At 41.2% G+C, this 21,241-nt stretch overlaps 1 protein-coding gene across 2 annotated transcripts in view; it reads left to right on the forward strand.

Annotated features, from left to right (window-relative positions):
* Nucleotides 1-21,241, forward strand: part of pappaa (pregnancy-associated plasma protein A, pappalysin 1a) — a 101,749-nt gene that overhangs the window by 44,101 nt on the left and 36,407 nt on the right. For both annotated transcript variants that reach the window (XM_031277960.2, XM_031277961.2), the window contains exons 10-13: nucleotides 76-272; nucleotides 17,034-17,144; nucleotides 17,403-17,538; nucleotides 17,934-18,147. In XM_031277960.2, the coding sequence (XP_031133820.1) occupies nucleotides 76-272; nucleotides 17,034-17,144; nucleotides 17,403-17,538; nucleotides 17,934-18,147 (658 nt within the window). The remainder of the gene's footprint in view (nucleotides 1-75; nucleotides 273-17,033; nucleotides 17,145-17,402; nucleotides 17,539-17,933; nucleotides 18,148-21,241) is intronic.

Below are 21,241 nucleotides of genomic sequence, written 5' to 3' on the forward strand. Positions count from 1 at the left end.
GTACTATACAGATCAAACACAGTAACTTATTTATTTTAAATTAGAACTTTTTTTCTGTTGTCTGTTCACCTGTAGAGGAGCCAAGCATGTGTTACTACTATGATGGCGATGGGGTGTGTGAGGACTTTGAGCGAGAGACGGGTGTGAGAGACTGTGGCCTTTACACCCCCAATGGTTTCCTTGACCAGTGGGCCTCCACTGTCGAAGTTTCCCACGAGGAGAAGCCCTACTGCTCTGGTGAGGTAGCTGCCGGATACCCTGCTGTTACTAAAGTAAGGACATACACAGTTTTTCCTGTATACAGTATATATATTTATATATGTGTGTTGAAATTTGCTATGAATTTTTCTTAAGGCTATGCTTTTATCTGTGTGATTATTGTAAATCACACTGCCTGCGTGAGATGTAAATTACAGCGTCAGAGGTTAAAAACATTAAAATTCTCCATACGCAGACATGAAATCAAATATCCTATTAAAAAAAACAGTCAGTCAATTTAGGAATCCTGTATTCCTATCTGATATTAAACAAATTGGATCATAATGGATCATTACAAACAGGCATTCTCCATCACTGTTTGGGGTATGTCTTTGCGCCATTGATGATTTGGATTTGGATCAATGTTTTACACTATGATGTTAATGAAGCCTAAATGTTTTGGAATACACTTGCAAAAACAACTTATTTTGCTTGTTTGCCAGTTAAGTAATTTTAGAAATTGGGACATTGAATTAGATGTCTCTCAGGGTGGGTGCAGATGTTTGCCGCTCTCATTAAAGTAATTTGTATTGAAGATGAGAGTAGCCATGAATTCCACGTAAGCCCGATGAAAGCATTGATCTGTTGCTGTTGCCACGCAGAAAGAGGCTGATTGCCCAAAACATTAGGGTGATGCATACATTCATACACACACACACACACACACACACACACACAAACACACAAACACACAAACACACACACACACACACACACACACACACACACACACACACACACACACACACACACACACACACACACACACACACACAGACAAAGACACAGTTTTTGTGTTGACACTGTTAGGCCTCACATCTCTACACTGACAGTGCTTTCTCTTCTGAGGCATGTGTGTGATGTTGAAAGTGGTGATGTTGGCTGTAGAGCTTGTTCTCACTGCTGATGATGCATTTTACAAGCCCAATGAACTAGGTATTCTTGAACAGAACTGTGGTCAGGTGCCTTGCTCAAGAACACTTTGGCAAGGACTTACACAAACAAAGGTTGGAGTTTAACCGACACTGTTTAATGCATTTGATATTTATATGGCACCACTTCTGTCCTAGCATGTGTTCGATCCAACAACAATGCAGATGTTTTTTTCTCTGAGAGGAATGAGACACCAGTGGTCCATGTCCATTTAACCATAAACAAGGATTTCTGATGTGAAGGACACATTGTTCATACAAAATAGCACTTTTACTGTAGAGAACACAGGGATCATATGTGATTCGATCACCTCATTAACCCAAGTGCATGTGCATGTGTGGAACATATGCAAATACAGGTTAACAAAGCACAACGGTCTTGTCACTATCTATCTATCACAAATTGTGAGTTGTAAAGCTTGTAGGTACACTGGTACATCAACAAAAATGTGTCATTAAAGCCCATTCCTCTCACCAACATCAATACATTTTGATGTAATCACTGACATTTATTTTCCCACTCCAGTGACATGCACTACAGCAGCATCAAATGCCATCTCTTCAACTTTAAATTAACTTTGATTACATTGAGCATATGCACACAAACAAAAATGCACACACTATAGTGCACAATCCTGCACACTTTTTTGCTAATGGTAATCGCTCAGAAAACAAAGATAACATAACACAGCCTTAAAATAACAGAGCTGAGATTCTCATTTAGGCAGTGGTCCTTAGCAATTGTGCAATTGCATGCATGTGGCTATAGTGACTGTCCTGGAGGCTTTTGCCACAGATGAAGCATGTGAGGATTGGTTCTGGAGATGAAGAGCAGGCCGGTGGCTTTCATGGATCCAGTTTAAATGTGGCCACTTTAGAACAACATAGAAAACATCACAGTGGCTGATCAGTAGCAAAACAAAGTTATTGAAGATGTTACCTATTTTGAAGATTTAGTGATGTTTCGCATCTGGTATTTTAATTGCTGTGTTTGCAGACAATAGCTCTTGATTCCATCCAGGAATCAGCCACAGAGTACCCAATAAATAGTCATTTTTTTAGGCATCAGGATCACATTCCCTATCTAGAGTACTTCATTCAAATTTTCTCAGTTTGTTAGCGATAGTTAACAAAACAGTTTTGATTTTCCTTGTTGACTCTGATTTGCTGGTGTAAAGGGATGCGAAAGGCATTTGATGTGAAATCCAAAGTTCAAGCCTCAGAGCTGCATAGTTACGTATGATGGTGTTTTGATCTTTGTTGAGTGTTTGATGTGAATTTTCTTTAGCAATGTAGTCTGCCAAAAACACTGTGGCTTTGCTAATACAAACTTACAAACAGTGTTGCCCTTGAAATGGATTTGGAGCTGTTGGGGTAGTAAATTGCTTGGCAACTTTGAGATTACTGTCATCAGTGTCAAAATGGTGAGGACTGAGAAATGGTAACTGCAGGGCTTTTTTTCTGTATTCAAGGAAGACAACACTGAATACATTTGGCTACTTCGTGTGTGCTATTTGACTTGACTGCTAGCACTATTCAGCAGTAAAAAGCAGAGAAATAGCACTTGTAGATGGTAACAAGATCTATTTCGCACTTACAGAATTTTGAAACATGGCGAGGACATTCACGTAGTATCACTGGATTGTTCATTGCCATGGAATTATTTGCCACTTCAAGGCAAACAAGGCTGTCAGAAGAAGTTGGGAAATATTGTAATGACACAAGTCACCAAAGTATAAACATGAGGCATGTTGCAACATAGTATCTTTTCTCAAGAAACAACTGTTGAGAGCGTTGAGTGACCATACGTATATAAGCTTAAGGCCGGTTACACACTGGATGCGTCGCGCGAGCGTGGCGTTTCTGTTGCGTCTCAGAAGCGTGGCGGCTGCGTGGATTTTTCTGTGTCCTACACACCAGAAGCGTGTCTGACGCGGCGCTGCTCCTTCTGCTAGGTACAGGGAGGGCTGATCTCGGGACATAGCACCGACAGATTCAAACTCTGAAAAATGGGTAAGTGGGCTGTCTGTTTATAACAACTTTGTGTAGCTGTAAAGAACCTATATAGCCTATCTGATGTTGGACCGTCACTCAGAACACACACTACGTTGTTATTGTAGCCTATCCTACCTTTTATATATAGGCTTGTTCGACTGGGGAGAGTTGTTAAACATAAATATATAGCCTACTGATCTGATTAAAACAAGACAACGTCGGCAGTATTGACTGCAAAATATGTTACAGAATATTTCGTTCTGTATGACAGGTGCAATATTTGAAAATCTTTTCTCTGAAATTTTTTATTACATTTATATCTACATTGATGTCAAAACCTAGAGACTTCCAAACATCAAGATGTAATTTATTAATATGCATTTGTGTCTAAATGACATATAAACATATTTTCCTATTCTATTTTGCCTGGAAACGCTTACGTTGGTTCTATTTCTGGCAGGCACGCGTCTCACGCAGGCAGTGTGTAAGCTCTAAGCTGTTAACATGGGAGCTGAAATATAAACGGACACGCAACGCAGCTGACATGCTCCCGCGACGCATACAGTGGGCCGTGGGCGTGTTAGCCGCTTTTTGTTGTTATAAACAGACAGCCCACTTACCCATTTTTCAGAGTTTGAATCTGTTGGCGCTATGTCCCGAGATCAGCCCTCCCTGTACCTAGCAGCAGGAGCAGCGCCATGTCAGACACGCTTCTGGTGTGTAGGACACAGAAAACTCCACGCAGCCGCCACGCTTCTGAGACGCAACAGAAACGCCACGCTCGCGCGACGCATCCAGTGTGTAACCGGCCTAAGGGTGACCCTGCCAGAAGCTTAGCTGCTGTTGGAATGGCTCTTGGGTTAAATAGCATTCACAATGCGTTTACAACACACTCACTCTCTCTTTGTCATTTGCCCATTCCCCATATACTAAGCTTAGAGTAAGTGAAGTTACAACGACCATGATACTAAATGACTACAGCAAGATTCTTATGCTTGTCAAGATGTATAATAGAGATTCAAAGGAGGGAGGCAACAACCATAATTTTTTATTGGGGACTTCGCACATAGAGTAAACCTTTGATCTCAGCCAACCACACTCCCAAGATGTCATTACCACGGCACAAAGCCAAAATGACAGTAAAGTTCTCTGCTGAAGTTAGTGTCTGGTTAACCACTAGCTTCCATCCCACAATATGTACCATCATTGTCCTTATAGTGTCTGTGTGTGTGCTGGTGTGTGTGAGAGACAGAGACTAATAAAGAGAGGTATACACAACACATTAGAACCAAGGCCCAGAAAGTGGTTATAAGTGGAAAGGAAATGTAGAAAGAAAATAAAAAAATGAAAAATGAAAGGGGTGATAGAATGATTATATAGGGTATTTCACACTGTTCCTTAAGGTCTCCGAATAGGGTATGTAACATTGGTTGGGCTGAAAATGGCCCGGGTGCTGTTCTATGCGCCCTAATGCAACCCTGTGAAATAGCCCTAGAATGACACAAGAGTTTTTTTCCCTTATATGGTATTCTCATGAATATTTAGATGAGCTGCGCACTGATTGGTTGGTTTACAAAAAAGAAAAGACACACAAGAGGGGTGGGATCAACAACACAGAGCACAGCAACACAATACCTTTTTCTCCTTTTGAGTCTGACATTCTCAGCGCAACCTTTCCCTTTTTGGCTTTCCATCATTAGACTCACACTCTGTTAACGTTACCGATAGACTTCCAAAAGGCCGCAGCGCACATAAACTCATCAACTAATGTTACTGTACAAAGCACCAGAGACACAGTTTAGTTACAGTCTAGTCATCCTCCAGTGTATCGCGCGCACACACACACACCAATGCAAAGTTTCGACACTTTTATTACAACTAGTGTTGTTGTAACGTTACTCTTGGGACATAAAAAACCTCCACTTCCAGACAAGGAATCACAACTCGCGCTGTAGCTAGTTCAGTGTCTCAGTGCGGGGACATTTAGCAGAGAGTGAAGCCCACAGGCACACAGACTGAGAGCAGCACAACAGCAGCAGCAGCAGCTCCAGCTAATTGCACCTGACTGCAGTACGCAGATCGGGGTTGGGCTAAATGTGAAGAAGAAGAACGGGGAAAGCAAACGTGACACGCGGGAAACGAGCCCCGGTCTCTGGGGGAGGCAAGACAACAACGGATGGTTGGGTTAAGGAAAACAACAACGGGAAAAGCAAACATCACACGCGGGAAACTATCTCCGGTCTCCGGATTAAAGTCCTGTGTTTTTCCCTCAGACACACATTCTTCTTCTTCCGGTTGCTATTGGGCAAGTGTGCGGAGTCAAACGTTTAGCTCCACCCACGTTGAGCCACTCCTCGATCTGCGTACTGCAGTCAGGGCTTACTCGCTCCAGCAGCACACCACCCATTGCAAGTCCTCTGCGCCGCCGCGTTAGATCCACCTCTCCTGCTCCAGCAGCCCGCTGCTCGTGGCCGCTGCCCGGCCGCACGTTTGGAAGTCTATCAGTAACGTTAATAGTACGTGACAGTGTGTGAGTCTTAATGGGTCCGTGTACTTGGTGGCCAACGGATTTTCGTTTTGAAAGGAAAAAAACAAAAACGAAAAACGGCCAGTTTCCCAATTACCATTAGTAAATAGGAAAACAAAAAACGGAAAACAACCCATTATTCGTTTTTTGTTTTGATATTAAAAAACGGAAAACGAAAAACAATCTCGTTATCCGATTGTCTTTGATGTATTTGTAGATGGAACTCGGAAATTAAAATACGTGTGTATAAGTCATATTCCTTAATTTTGCATTGGTATTTTTTCGTGACCCGGAAGTTACTCCCGCCACGCCAAGACCCGCCCTTCAATAGCATTTATTGGCCAGTACCGCCTGTAAGATCCGTTCTGTGCATGCGCATAATTACGTAGTAGAAAACTAACAATGTCCATGTGCGATTTACAGTCTATGTTTGTACCATGTGTCAACCATGGATGTATTAAGAGAACACTTTAACACTTTACGACCAAACATTACAACTTTTTTATTAAATCTTTTTTTATTAAATCTTTATTATACAATAGTCATAGCTACAAACATTCAAAACTTGTCACTGATCCAAAACCGTGTAGCGACATCGTTGTTGTGTTGTTTACGTTAATGTTTTTACCTTTAATACTTCGTCTTGACTAATAACCATAGACTGTCTATTATTAATGCGATGAAGTGTAAACGTACATAAGTGTCCTTTTGAAGATGGGATGACAGCTCTCCCAGCCACCACTGCTGTATACCACTATAGTAGCTACATGCCAACGGCAGTAAACACTATAGTAGCTACATGCTAACGGTCATTTTAGCTGGCAATGTTGTTAAATTCTCCCCAATTCCGGGTCACATTCCTGCTGAAACATGTCCGATTGTGTAGTGTTTGGTTCAGAAGCCTTTATCTGTGATTTTTGACGTTAGAAAGTGCTGCTTCGTTCCACTACAATCTAACGTTAGCATACTCATAGCTAACTATTGTAGCTGCATGCTAACGCGACATAGCGGAGCATATAGCTAGCTATGTACGTATGTAGCAGGACTTTGTACCGTAAAAATCACCAATAAAGGCTTCTAAACCAAATACAAATACAGTAAAGTGACCGGAATTAGGGGTGAAATGTCCAGCATTGAGCTACATAATAGTTTGCTAGGAGTTAGCTGGTCTCTCACAGAGATCTCATTTGTAGCCCTGTTTTACCTGATACTTTCATAAAAATACAAACACATAAAGTGAGAGGTATACACATGCTTAAACTTTATTAAAAGCATGGTTAACCTGAAACAGGACGGAGTCATGACTTAAAACACCAAAGCAAGGCTTCTAGCTCAGGCTAGCTAGCGTTAGCAAATTACCTTCAAAGTTGCAAAGAAATTATGAAACGTAAATTTTGAAGCCCTTATTTAATTTGCTACATGGTGTTGTACTGGATGGCCAGACGACGCTCCGTATATCATTAACAGATACTTTAGGCAACTCCAGCAAACACCTTGTAAACTTCATCTCTGCCATCATAACGGTCTACTGTCACTGTCTAATGTTTTCTTCCGGTAACCGGGAATGTCCAAACATCCTTACGCCAATGCGTGCATAGAGCTGTGAAGTTTGCCGGTGTTCGCGCAAGCGTAGAACTGATCAGGCAGTGCACAGAACGGATTTTACAGGCGGTACGGATCGGGTACTGACAAAGGAATAAGATTTATACACACATTTTAATTTCCGAGTTCCATCTACAAATACATCAAAGACAATTGGATAACGAGATTGTTTTTCGTTTTCCGTTTTTTAATATCAAAACAAAAAACGAATAATGGGTTGTTTTCCGTTTTTTGTTTTCCTATTTACTAATGGTAATTGGGAAACTGGCCGTTTTTCGTTTTTGTTTTTTTCCTTTCAAAACGAAAATCCGTTGGCCGCCAAGTACACGGACCCTAATGATGCCTGCTGCTGCGGCCCACCGTACGGGTTGAGCAGAGGCTGCACAGTTTGACCAGCGGGCAGCGCCCGCACACCAGGCCGCCGGATGGTGTTGCTAAGAACTTGCAATGTATAACTATTATCAGAACGGCCCTAGCGGCCTCGAAACACTACCGGCCCACTGGAAAAAGTCCTGACTCTCCCGAAAGCCACTCTGCTACCAGGTTAAGTGTATTATTTACATTGCAATATAAATGAAAACATAACTTAATTTATTACTATCAGAGAACATGCCTGCCACACTCGCAGTTACCCGGTAACTAGACCACCAACTACCACTGACCTGACGGAGCTCCACGACCGGCAGCATGGTGCTCTGTACCCAGAGCACAGTCATCTTTTCTGGGGTAACTGAACCACTAACTACCACTTACCTGTAGCATCACGACCGGCAGATCGCGATGAAATGTGAAAAGTGTCAGCATTCCCTGTATAGCCTGGAACACTACATTTACGACCGTGGTTCATTTTCAATATCCTTGAAAAACTTCCAAACTTTCTTCTTTGTAATTCCCCTGGAAGTGCAAAGCTCACAGCTAAACTAGTGTCTATATCTCATAAATATAGTGAATACACAGTAACACCTAACATCCATAATGCATAAATGAAAAACTAGAGGAAGAAAATTTTAACTCCTTTCCTAGACTTTGCCTTAATACCATGTTGTCAAGCAGTTAAAAGAGGGCTGTGAAAGTGAGTCTGTGCTAGTTGTAGTCATTATAGTTGTATCAGAAACCAACAGCACATTGTCCTGCCTTGTTAATAGCTCACTTTATCCTTTGCAGTTTAATTTTATTCATGTTTTCATGTTCATGGCTCACAGCTCTTTGGTAGAGTTGGGCTAGAGATATGCTTCCCTGATACAGGACAATGCTAAAGTGTAACCAACTCTCTGTGTGTTGGTGAGTAAATTTGTCTTGTTATGAATGAGTATGTTGGGGGTAGGGGATAGAATAGTACATAATTTGCTTCTGATCTAGTAAACAAGTTTATTTTGATGTCTTACGACAGTGTTGGTACTGTGTTTGTGTGTGTGTGTGTGTGTATCTGTGTCTGTGTGTGTTGTATCTGAGAGAGAGAGAGCAAGGCGGGCAGCAGTGATAGGGATCTTTGCGGATGCAAGAAAGCAACAACAGTACAAGAAGGCACTTGAGGAGTTAGAGATCATGTATCTGCACAAAATCTCAAGTGCTGTGTGTGTGTGTGTGTGTTTAACTGTGTTTTTACTGTAAAACGTACAGATATAGATACAGAGGGATAGTGAAACACATCATTTTATCCATTAAATGCCATGGTGAATGATAATCTTTGTGCATAAGAGCTAACCTTTTTTTTCTTACCTTCTGAATGTTCAAGCACCAGAGCAAAGCCAAGGAGAAGGATAGGTGAATGCTCCCACATTAAAACCACTGTTGAGCGAGGGTTCAGCAATATAAGAATAAATGGTGCATAGAGCCATAAATACATACTGCCCTTTTGTACGCAATTGCTTAGTAGCCTGCAGTCTACGTTAGCAGAATGTAACTGTGTTCTATATCTTTGTAAGAATGACACACATTAATTTTTGGGTCATAAAGTGTGAATCCCAGCACCAACTTGTAGAGTTTGTTGAGGTACAAACTACAATAGCAGTGCTATAGTAATGGTTTTTGTGCTTGCATGATACAGAAAGAGTAGTTAAGTGATGAAATGGCAATGTGAGTAAAACAAAAACAAGTAATGGAATAACATTAATTTAGAGAGAATGTAGAAGGAGTTGAGATTTGTAAATCAACACAAAAGAGCACACAGCAGGCGGGTGCAAAAGTAAGAGGAAAAGTGCAAATGATATATAAATACATTATATAATGGCTGATGACATATGAAATAATGTAATGAGTCAGAAACACAAATGACAGATGGATGCTCAGATGGGGTTAGTGCTTGTAATTGAAGGTAAAATAATCTGGAAATTAGTTTGACCGACAGTCTTACTGCATTCAAAAGAAAATACATATAAAGTAAATAAATCACTTTTATCGGACATTCTCACATGAAAATGCCCTCAAATGAGCAGTTTGATCCAATCAAAATACCATATGGACACCAGAGAATGTATGAAGTTAATAAAGTTGAAATGCATTAATGATCCCAAAAATGCCTAACTGCCAATGTAACATTCTAGCCAGCTCACCTTTTTCCATATTTCCATATCAAGTCCATTACAAAATGTTGAACACCTCTAAAGGGGCTACTTGTGAATGCAGTAAGGTGGCATCAGCTTATTTAAAAGATCCTCCTTTCCTTCTTGATCAAGCTCACACACAGGTACCCAGTCAGACAGAGAAACACAAGCAAGCACACACACTCACAGTGCCGACTCCATGCAGGATTATAGGGCAGGTCCGTAGGGGGCTGAAATGTACTACTGCTGTCTTTGTGGAGCAGAACATAATGTTCCCCCCACACCGTGGAATATGGTGAGCCAGCTCAACTTGCTCTAGGGGGATTGGATTGGAGAACTGGCCCTAGCAACTAACCAGTGTGTGTGTGTGTGTGTGTGTGTGTGTGTGTGTGTGTGTGTGTGTGTCCATGTACGTGAAGGCAAACAGCCTGCACATGTACATGGCGATGAGTCTGTGTAAGTAGGAAGTGTGCATGTGCATTTAACCTTTAAGATCAAACAGCAAGCCAGGTGATTTCTCCAGAGAGGGATGCTGCCCAGGCAATCTCTGACGCAACCCCTGGGCACCCCTGGAGAACTCTCCCCTTAATTATACATAAGCAACAGAAGGGATAACATTTTAGTCCTCTCACGCTGCAAAAATTGCCTATATATGAAGTTCACCCATCTTCAGATGTAAAACAACATATGCATGAGGTCTAAAGTAATAACCACATTCATCTGTAGGTGAGTAATGCTTTAAATGGCAAAGAGAGGGAGAAAAGAGCCACTGTTTTATTATAATTATTCTGGTCGGTAAAAACAAGGAAACAATGACTGGCCCAGATTTGTCCAATGTCCCAAAAAACAGGCGTGTGTGTTTGTGCATCTCAGTGGGGGATACATGCATACTGTATAAGGACTACTGCAGAGGAAACATACGCATTTACACACATTTTCCTCTACATATACAGTACATGCAAACAACATACAGACAAAACTTGCACATATCGTCGCACATCTGAAACCCACACATGTGCTTGCCCCCAAAAACAAAAGCTCATACAGTAGCCGAGCTATTGCTTTCAGCAGCACAGGAAGGCCAGCTTTTCTGGCAATGTCTCTCCCACCAATGTTCCCCCAAACCACACAGCCCTCGTCAGGCACAGTGCCAGTGACATAAGCGTGAGGTAACATTAAAAAGAAACCTCTGGGATGGCGTTCCTTTTTCCCCTTTTACTTTTCCCGTTTCAATTATTATTGTGGTTCTGCCATGTGGAAACCTCATTGTGACTGGTGTATTTTTTTTCATGGCACTGATGACCCCCCCATAACATTTTCAAGCTGTTAATATGCAGGGTTTTGGCCCTCTTTTATTGAGCATAGGGGCCACTGACTGAGGGGCATTTATATTCTCCGCAGTCCCATCTGTTTTCAACTTGCTAGCATTTTACACTCACCAATCCCTATACATTAGTTTGTGGTCCATGTTTTCTACCACCCAGTCACTACTCATGTCTGCTCTGATGAGAGTGTGATAGGTAAACTGCATAATTGCACCCACTCACTAACTTTTACAGCTTCATTCTCCGTAGGCCATGGAAGTGGCCCATCATTAGCCCTGGACCAATGAGACAGTGAGCTTCAGTGGGTATGGGTGGGGCTGGGTGACAGGACATTACATCACACACCAGGCGCTCACCAGCATTCCAGTAAACCATGGGATGGTGCTTGGAAACTCATACTAGTTTCTCTCTGTTGCTCTTTCTGTCCACAAATGCCTCACAGATGCTCACTCCTGCTACCCATGCTCAGGCTTCAAACTCGTATACAGTATATGCCTTTAACAAAGAGAGAGGAAGAAATGGAAAATAGGGAAAGTAAATACCTTTTGATGGAAATAAACACATTTTAGGAGGTGCCGTGACAGGATACATATTGGGAAATTGTTTTTTTTAATTTCCAAAATCTCCACCTCTCCAGAAAAAACAAACCAGGTCACTGCCTGACCACACTGAGGTATACAACAGGATCTGAAACAAACAATAAACTCTGAAATGCTCAGCAGCTATCCTCGACTCCTGGCGCACCATTGCTCACACTGAGTCAAATAAAGTGATTAGATGGATCATGCAAAATGAATGAACAGCTTAATTGCTGTAGTGATTATGTTTACTGCTAAAGTGAGTGATGGAATGAAGGCAAAAAATAATATCGAGACTTAAGACGATGGGGTTGGAATCATTTTTGGAAGTGGGAACTTGTAAATTGGTGTAGGCAAGAGGGATTGTGTGAAAGTTGGTTTATAAAGATACATTCTAACAGTCCTAACAACGAAATGGTCTTACAAGCCAGTGATTTGTTTTGCATACTTCATACATACATACATACATACATACATACTGTACATGGTAGATAGTATGTGAGACATTATGATGTCTGTCTGTGTGTACAGTAGATGCCTCTAATGATCACCACTTCACAACTCAACAATACATTACCAACGTGTAATACTTACATAATTTGTAAGCTTCATGCTGAATACAAATACCTACAGATAAAAAAACAAAACAGATTTTCGTGAAACTGCTGCATCACCTTAACACTTTGAGACTGAGTTCATATATTTAAACCACAAGTCAATTGTCAAGACATTGAAACAGAAATATTTGCTAGTTAATGTATAAAAGTAAATCCTTTAATTATTGACCCTATAAGGTGTGGCATGGCTTTATAATAGTGTGTCAGAAAACACGGGGGGGACCTTTGTAGGGCCTCCTAAATGTCTGAGTGTCTCAATAGTCTTCCATGAACATGTGGCCCATGTTTGTGTGTGTGTGTCTGTGAGGTTTATTGATTTCAATCCGAGATAGATCATTTTGACAATCTGGAGGCTTTAACATCAGTATTCGAGCCAAAGAGGGTGTAGCATGTGTGTATGTTTGTATTTCAGCCTGTGTATGTGTTTGTACATGTATATGTGCTCTGTGACCTAACTTCAACCTGGCACTAAATCTCCATCACAAGGGGAAAGACTGTGGTTGAGGTACATTAGAGCCATTATTATTGCCATTACTCTAACAGCGGCACTCTCCTAGACTGTGTTGCCTATTCCCCCTTTCCAAGTTTATGTTTTGCCTTATGCTCTTAATGTCTTTACAGTACAGACATATTTTCAGGCTAGTGAGGCTGACGGTTGCACTCTCTTTCTCCTCACCTTTATCCGGTTTCCCCTTTGCTGAAGACACTTAGCTCTCCTTTTATCTGAAGTAGTGATTTACAAACACCAGTTTATGTCTACAGACCAGGGATTGGCTGTTGTCTGCCAGTCTTACTAGCCAGCTGGTACACATTAAGACCATGTGTGTAACTGTGTGTGTGTGTGTGTGTGTGTGTGTGTGTGTGTGTGTGTGTGTGTGTGTGTGTGTGTGTGTGTGTGTGTGTTTTTTGAGTTAAGAAGTTGAACTCGTCTCTAGGGTTTGCTGTTACTGTTTTACAAGGATAGCAATTTATTTTGTTTCAAATAGATGTCAACATTTGAACATAAAGGAAGGTGAATTAACCTCATTACAAAGTCCACAACTGTAAGCAGTGTACACAAAGATTAACCATTTGAAGAAAACTTCTGACACTGACACATGTAGGAGAAGGAGCATGGCTGAAGTTCTAATAAAAAAAGGTTTGCTAGGTTTAACATTGTTACAAAGGATTTATGTTTGGGATCATGGACCTGAGCCTGTAGATTAATGTTTACAACTAAGATAGCTTGTGTGCCAGATCACACATAACCAAAAGATTAAAAGTAAAATTAAAATTAATACAATTTGAAATCTTGCCTCTAGAGCTGGCTGGCTGGCTGGCTGGCTGGCCTCTGCAATTTGCATGTTTTTTTCCCATACTTGCATGGGCTTCCATCAGGTGCACTGATTTCTTCCTCCAGCCCAAGGCTTGTGGGTTAGGTTAATTGGCGACTCTAATTTCCCTGTAGGTGTACAAGTGAGTGAGAATAATGTCTGTCTCTATGTGTCAGCCCTGTGAAAGACTGGCAACTTGTCCAGGGTGTTCCCACCCTCTCACCCAATGTGTGCTGGCCCAGACCATTTTGACCCTAAAAGGATAAGTGGGTATTGATGAATGGATGAATGGATAAAATCAGAATGTAGTAGCCTTGCTTGGTTGAGTCCTGGATGGGTGTAAAAGTGTATTACTATCACCACCCTTCCCCCTTCTTTTAATGACTAAATCAAATCAATGACAAATCTATTTAGAGTGCTTTGACTCTTGCCATTGCATGGGGAGGAGGGTGGAGGAAGTGTAATGAGCCATGGGAGACTTGTGAATTGCCTCCCACTGGTTTGGTGCTTTATGGGGGTGTTTGGTTGAGTCTCGAACAGTGGGTTGTTAGAAAAGGACACCAGGAGATGAGGGGGGAAGAATGAGGGCAGTAGCTAGTGCCACCTGTGTTTACATAGATAAGTCATCAGTTTGCATGTGGAAAGGGATTTGTCATCTTCCCTTTCAGAAGGGTAGCAATGGAAACCAGCTCCTCTTGACTCCAATTCATTAGCAGCTTTTAATTGGTTAGTTAACTCAAACTCAGACCAACATCAGAGTTGGTCTCTGGGAAGCTCTTGCACTTACCAAAGTAAAATTAACCTTCAATTTAGTTATTGTATCTATTTCATTAACAAAAAGGAGATCTACGCAGCTGCACTCAAGTTGGGACAAAGTCTCATGGCAGCTGATCTCAGGTGTATGTCACCTGCATTTCTTATTTCTGCCACTTCAGCTCTGAGCAGAAAGGTCACATCAACAGATCCAGGGGACAAATATATAGACAGATAGCTGGTCTGGCCAGCTTTCCATGGTGGCGGAATCTTACAGTAGCCTCTCTAGCAAAACTCTCATGTTACTGGTGTCTCATTTCACTAGCTCAGGGCAGCGGGCGAAACTCACCGTCCTTGGGTATGTGCCCTTGCTCCCCTTTGGCTGTGTTATGTATTACTCGATAGTCTTTTAACGATGCATCCATCATCTTTTTCTGTCTCGCTGCCACTTTTTCTTCCTTTTAATCATAATGACTGTTCGCATCATCTCATCCCTGTTTTCTCCCTATCCCACATGGGTGATAATGTGTGTTACACGAGGGTCCTTTTTTCTGTATGTCAACTAAGCCACAGTAATGAGATGACTTTGTCATTGCAGAATTTACGATGACTGGATACTAGCGCCGTTTTTTATTCAGTTGTATTCCTTGTCCTTTTAAAGCTCTGCCCTACCGTTATCACTGCTTCCGATAGGATTACAGAGTGGTAAAGTGAGAGGTTGTGTAGCCAATCACCATGCCTGAGCTGTTTTGGCTTGGATATTGGGTGGTATCACCATAACTTACAAACCCCCACTTTCTTCTGTGGTAGGACAGATCTCTGGTCGCATTGAGTGTAGTGGCGTTTTCACCCAGTGCCATATTCAACAGCCTCTGGGAATACACCAAGTCTCTTTATTACGCATGTCAGAGTTAACTTAAATTGCACTTTTGACAGTTTGATTGCCATTTATCATATCAATTGACAGAATACAGTATTTTTAAGCAGTATTAATCAATATCACCATTTTGTCATATTGAAATGTCAGATTGTTCACTCCATTCTGTCTTACATTACCTACATTACACAGCTGCTTCAAGGTACAGCATTTCATTTCAGTGTTGCTGATTCTTATTATCACACTGCAAAGGTATACAAAAATATATTAGTTTTTTATCACATCAAAAAGATCAGTAAAAATCTGGATGTAAAGGGATTAGAGTCTGAGTAAATGCAGTACAGCTGTGTGACACAGGTGACTAATTCAGTGCTGCATGGGATCATGAAAACTCTCTGAGGGCTTCTACTGGGCAGGTGTGGCATGACAGGGTTTAACAAGCCAGCACAAGGTGAGTACTCAAAAAACACACAGAGACGACAAGGCAGAAATAAAGACAAGTAGAAGAGAGAGACATGGGGCATGTGGCACATGACAGTTTTGTTGACAAGACACAAACAAACGGTACTGCACAGAATGCATGTCAGCTGCACGTCAGCCCAAACAGCTGACAGGGGTCACTGCATTTAAGGCCAAGACAGTAACCAAACTGAAGCTGTTTCATATATGTGTATACAGTAATACAAGTTAGTTAGCTACGTAGCTTATGCTCACTATTTCATTTTAGCATGATATCTCCTGAACCTAATACCTTTTATGTTTTCTTTAACTTTGGGGTGTGGTGTATTGTATATATAGAAAAGAGTTGAGAGAAGAACCAGCAGCCAATGTAATGACTTACTAGCTGGCAAGCTTTTTTGAGAAATTTAGTTTCTAGTTGGAAAAAAAATCTGTTCCTCAATTTTATCTTGCATTTATTTCTTCTTCTTTAATGTATTTGTATCTACAAAGTGAAAAAAACAGGCTTTACTTAGAAGGATGCATACAAAATTTGACCTGATGCGCCAGATGGTTTGTTACACAGTACCATCTGAGAATCCGTCATTGGAAACTGGAAAGGGCAGGCACTTTCAAAAAAGGCTTGGCAGGTGATTGGAAGAACCATCTCTCTAGCCAACTCTTGCTGAAGCCATTACGGAGAAGAGGCAAAACATCTTTTCCATCGAGAAAAGCCTTCAGTGCCGTTCTTTGCTCTTCTTTTAATGAAAGTTCGGATATAACTGATGCTGTTGCAGCATTTACGCTAACCTCTTTAGCAGCCAGCATTGTTTTTAAAGATTATTTTTTTGGGTCTTTTCCCTTTATTTATACAGTGACAGTGGATAGACATGAAAGGGGGAGAGAGATGGGGGATGACATGCAGCAAAGGGCAGCAGGTCAGATTCGAACCCGCGCCGCTGCAGAACTCAGCCAACAAGGGGCGAACACTCTTACTGGGTGAGCTAGAGGCCGCCCCAGCAGCCAGCGTTGTTGTTTTGAACGAACAGTGCCTGTAGCCTGTAGCTGCCAGTAACTCCTCACAGGACGCTGATTGGTTGGAAACACTGCAGTTCGGATACAAACGACTTACTTGAAGCCTAACAAAATGGATTTTCGTGTGATCTCGCAACCCCGCAATTCTCAAGTGATCTCATGATATCACGATAATCCAGCTGCAGTGCAAGGAAATCCAAAAATACCCACTTTCCTTCTTTTTCTCTTATGTTTCCCTAGACCTGTCAGTCCAAGGTGTTTGATCTATCAGATGGAGTGTCCCAGTATGCATGGTTCCCCTGTAGTGAGGCTCATGAGCCAACCTGGGGATATCCTAACTATTGGCTCAAGGTAAGACCTATCTGAAACACCATGCAGTGCATTATAACAACATGGCATCATTATGGTGGCAACTTGAAAAACAAAAGCAAAAGCAGAAGAATTATGCACCAATTTGACATTGCATATGATGCATGAAACATAATTCTAATTAGGAAAAAACTAAGAGAAAAACTTCAACTCTAGCTAGGACTAAGAAAGAGGACACAGTAGATTCCAGTTAATAAAAATGTGTACTTAACTTTTTACTTTTTGTTTTCCTTCATTCAGGCCCACTTTTCTCATCCCATGGTGGCAGCAGCAGTGATTATACATCTGGCTGCTGATGGTACTGGCTACCTTGACCAGACTCAGTGTAACATCACTGTTCAGCTGGTGGACACCAAGGAGGGCATCCATAGTCTAGGTGAGAACTGTCTTTTGTACTTTTAAATTGCAACCCAATTGATTCACCTCCAGTGTCAGATTTCTAAATATGACTGAGTGGAAAGCTGAGCCCAAAGGAGCTTGACCTACTGTAACTAACTAGAGCTTGTTATAGTTGAGCAGATATCATGTAGAGTGAAGCCCCCTCAAGTACATGTCACCACATGTGCAACACTGTATCACTCTTTCAACACCAGCATGCTGTTTAGACCCCTCTTCCAGCCTTTTCTTCTCTCCTAATTCACTTTTAAGGTTTGATTAACATCTGCCACTCTGATTCCTTCTGTTCTCTGCTTCTATCCCCTACCTCCCCCACTGCAATCTCAATACACCTTTCTCTTTGTCTCTTCTCCATACCCAATATCCTTTTCACAGGTGAGTGGCGTCTCAGCTGCCGCACCAACCCTTTGGTGATCCCAGTGAGCCATGACCTGTCAGTGGCCTTCTACCATACCAAGGCTATCCTGGTCATGTTTGCCTCTCGCCTTGTGGCCCTCTCTGGAGTAGGCCTGCGCTCCTTCCAGTCCTTCGACCCTATCACGATAAGTGGTTGCCAGAGCAATGAGATCTACAACCCTACAGGCCAGAGGTGAGGCTGAGAAAAAGGGAAATGGATAACAATATCATGCCTGCATGTTACACACACATCACAACCAAAGACATGCACATGAAATCATTATGTGCAAACAAGCATGTAGCCACACATAGATACACATGAACAACTTGCACAATCGTTCTACTTAAAGGTACAGGAAACTTGATTTGGAGTCATGTTTTTTCCAAATCTCTACAAAGGTATACATGGGAGTACCAAACGTAATCTGTTGCTGTGATAAGTAACTTTTAAGTTACTTTTTAAATGTCTACTTTGAAATGCTTGGTAATGTGCCTATAGCTTTCATATCAGTACTGTTGTTATTTTCTCCACCGCAATCATGCGTTCGGTTGTGTGCGTGTGCGTGTGCGTGTGCGTATTTGTCTGTCCGTAGCTAATGTACTGGACCTATCAGCCTAATATTTTTTGTGCACATTTATGACCGTATGCTTAAAGACCTCTCGTGGTTGTGGTGGTTGTCAAAACATTCAATAATGTAATAATATAAGTCTGATGGGTCCTGTAGTATGTGATTAGCTACAGACAGATATATACACAAAAGCAAACACATGACTGAATGCATGATGCCCTTGCTTATGCCTGGCAGAGGTAATAACAAAGTAAAAAGCCTTTCAGTAACGGTAATTTAGTTACTTAATTTAAAAATAATGTCTTAAGAGTACTAGTTACTGCCGAAAGTAACAGTTACTGTAACGCCTTACAACATACCAACACAGAATGTGATGTACTTAAAAATCACCATAGATTATTCAGACTCTTTTCATACTTATATACTTATACTTGATACACAAAGATGGCAGGAGCCGTTCTATTAGTTTCTTTATACTAAACGCTGTAGTAAGAATACACATGAAAAATGTGTTCAAAGGACCAAATTATTCAACGTAAAAACCCCATGAATGGCAAAATAAGTTCTGTATTTCACTGTCAAAATCAGAGCGCTTTATAGTCAGACAACAGTCGACACAGTCGGGATAAAGAATACGCAACCCACAAAAGAAGGACTGAGGAGGGATCCCTCTTCCAGGATGGACGGACAGAGAAGACAGAAGTGGCAGCAGTAGAATTAAATATATTGAGAAGTAAATACATATTAATTGTTGTTGAAAGAGTTCCAGTCTTTCAGGCAAGGTGTGAAAGTGTTTGTAGTGAAGACTACACAGAAAACGAGAAGAAGAGAAGCGACAAGAGATGCTAAGAGCTGTGTTTGTGTGTGCGTATTTGAGCCCGAGAGAGGGAGATGCATGCGTTAATTAATGATGCCAACAAGCTGTTTAATGTTAGAGGTTTGCCCAAAGCTACAGCTATAACAGTAAAACACCCTCGGGAACAAATATAATATCACTGGAAATTTGTAATTAATTTGGACCTGTTGCTCAGCTCTGCAAATTTCCAACAATAGAGCCGCTGCTGCCTCCAGCACTAAATCTTGTTTACCACCCTAGTTTGTATTGAGTTCGGCTAAAGTGCACACTGCATACAAATAGCCTTTTTCTTTGAAAAGTCCTGCCAAAATGGACATGTTTTTCCTGTAATAATTTTTTTTGCATTGATCAGCACTACATTGAGGTTGTCACTCACTATTTTTACAACTCTAACTAGTTAATTAACTAAATGACCTGTCATCAATCAGGCATTAAAAGTGCTGCCCAGGGTCGAGCAGTATTCCATATTTGGAAAAATGTTTTGTGTGTGACAAAATGATTCGTAACAGCTGAAAACCTAGAATCTGAACCAGGAAATTAAGATAATCAAATGTATGTAAAACACCTTTAAAAAATTTTAAGATCTGTTTCGCAAGTACACAAAAAACAGTTAACACCTATTTAGCTACAAATTCCCAGTTTTTGAGTCTCCAGCACCTTTAATTTTAACTACTAACCATATGATGTCCTGTCCCTCCTCACAAACATAGTTAAACCAGACCACACACACACAAGGAGTCACAATTTGCCAATTTCCACACCACTGTCATGCATGAGACAATTCATACTGATGATGCTCCCACAACCCTTTCAACAAGAAATGCGCTAATAAACACAAAGAATGGATTGTCGGGGGTCTGTGCAGAGAGATAGAGCTGTTTTTGGCTTTTGTGTGCCAGTGAGACATCCAAGAGCACCTAAATAGATTAAAACTCCTGTGTATCTGCACCAGCCAGGAAATTGTTTGTTACTGCAAACACATAGTGGCTTTCTCCTATAGTTCTCTGTAACTTTCCTTTCTTTCATATTGTCTACACTTCATCTAATTTCCAGAGGCTCTTGAAAACATGCCAACTTCTCTTCAAATGTTTTGACTTGAACACGCTACAAAGTGAATATTATGATATAGTATTATAATTTGTTATTATTTACCGGTCTGTCTTTACAACATCAGTAAAGAATCCTGGCTCGGTCTCATTGTCTTTTTATGTCATTGATCTGTTTCTTCTATTCAGTGGACTCCAAGTTATCATATGCATTCTGTCGTCTATACCCACTTTCCAAATGTCTTCTCCATTTAACCTCATTCTGTCTTCACTTCCTCCTTATTCCCATTCCCCCTGCTTTTCCACATCTCCCCTCGTCCTCCCCTTCATCATATGTTATCCTGTGTTGTCTTCTCATTCTTTACTTTCAGGTCATCTTCCTTTCCCTCTAACTGTTTGCCATCTCCTTCTTCTGAATTCTCCCCTTTCTGTGCCTCCTGCTCCCGCTTTCACTCTGTCATTCTCCTGGGCTGAGCAGCACATTTCCCGTAATACTTATGCCTCCACAAAACACCACATCCCTTTTTCCCTGACTTGTTAACAACAGGAGCTATTAACATGACTCAGTTTTATGTTCCATGCTTCTCTGCAAACACATGCATATGTATGTTTTCCCTTTTCTCTTTTTTGCACTATTTTCTTCTCACTTATCACCTCTTACATTGAGAATGGTTGGGGTTCTGTTTTTTAAATTTTGTCATACTATTCTATTGTGCTGTATGCTGTACTTCTCATTTGCAGGGGAAGAGGATAGTTTTACAGGTAGTTAATTGTAATTTATGTCAGAAATTCCAGAGAGATTGAAGAGATTTTGTT

This window comes from Sander lucioperca, chromosome 14 (assembly GCF_008315115.2).
Source record: "Sander lucioperca isolate FBNREF2018 chromosome 14, SLUC_FBN_1.2, whole genome shotgun sequence".
In the NCBI taxonomy this organism is placed as follows: Eukaryota; Metazoa; Chordata; class Actinopteri; order Perciformes; family Percidae; genus Sander; species Sander lucioperca.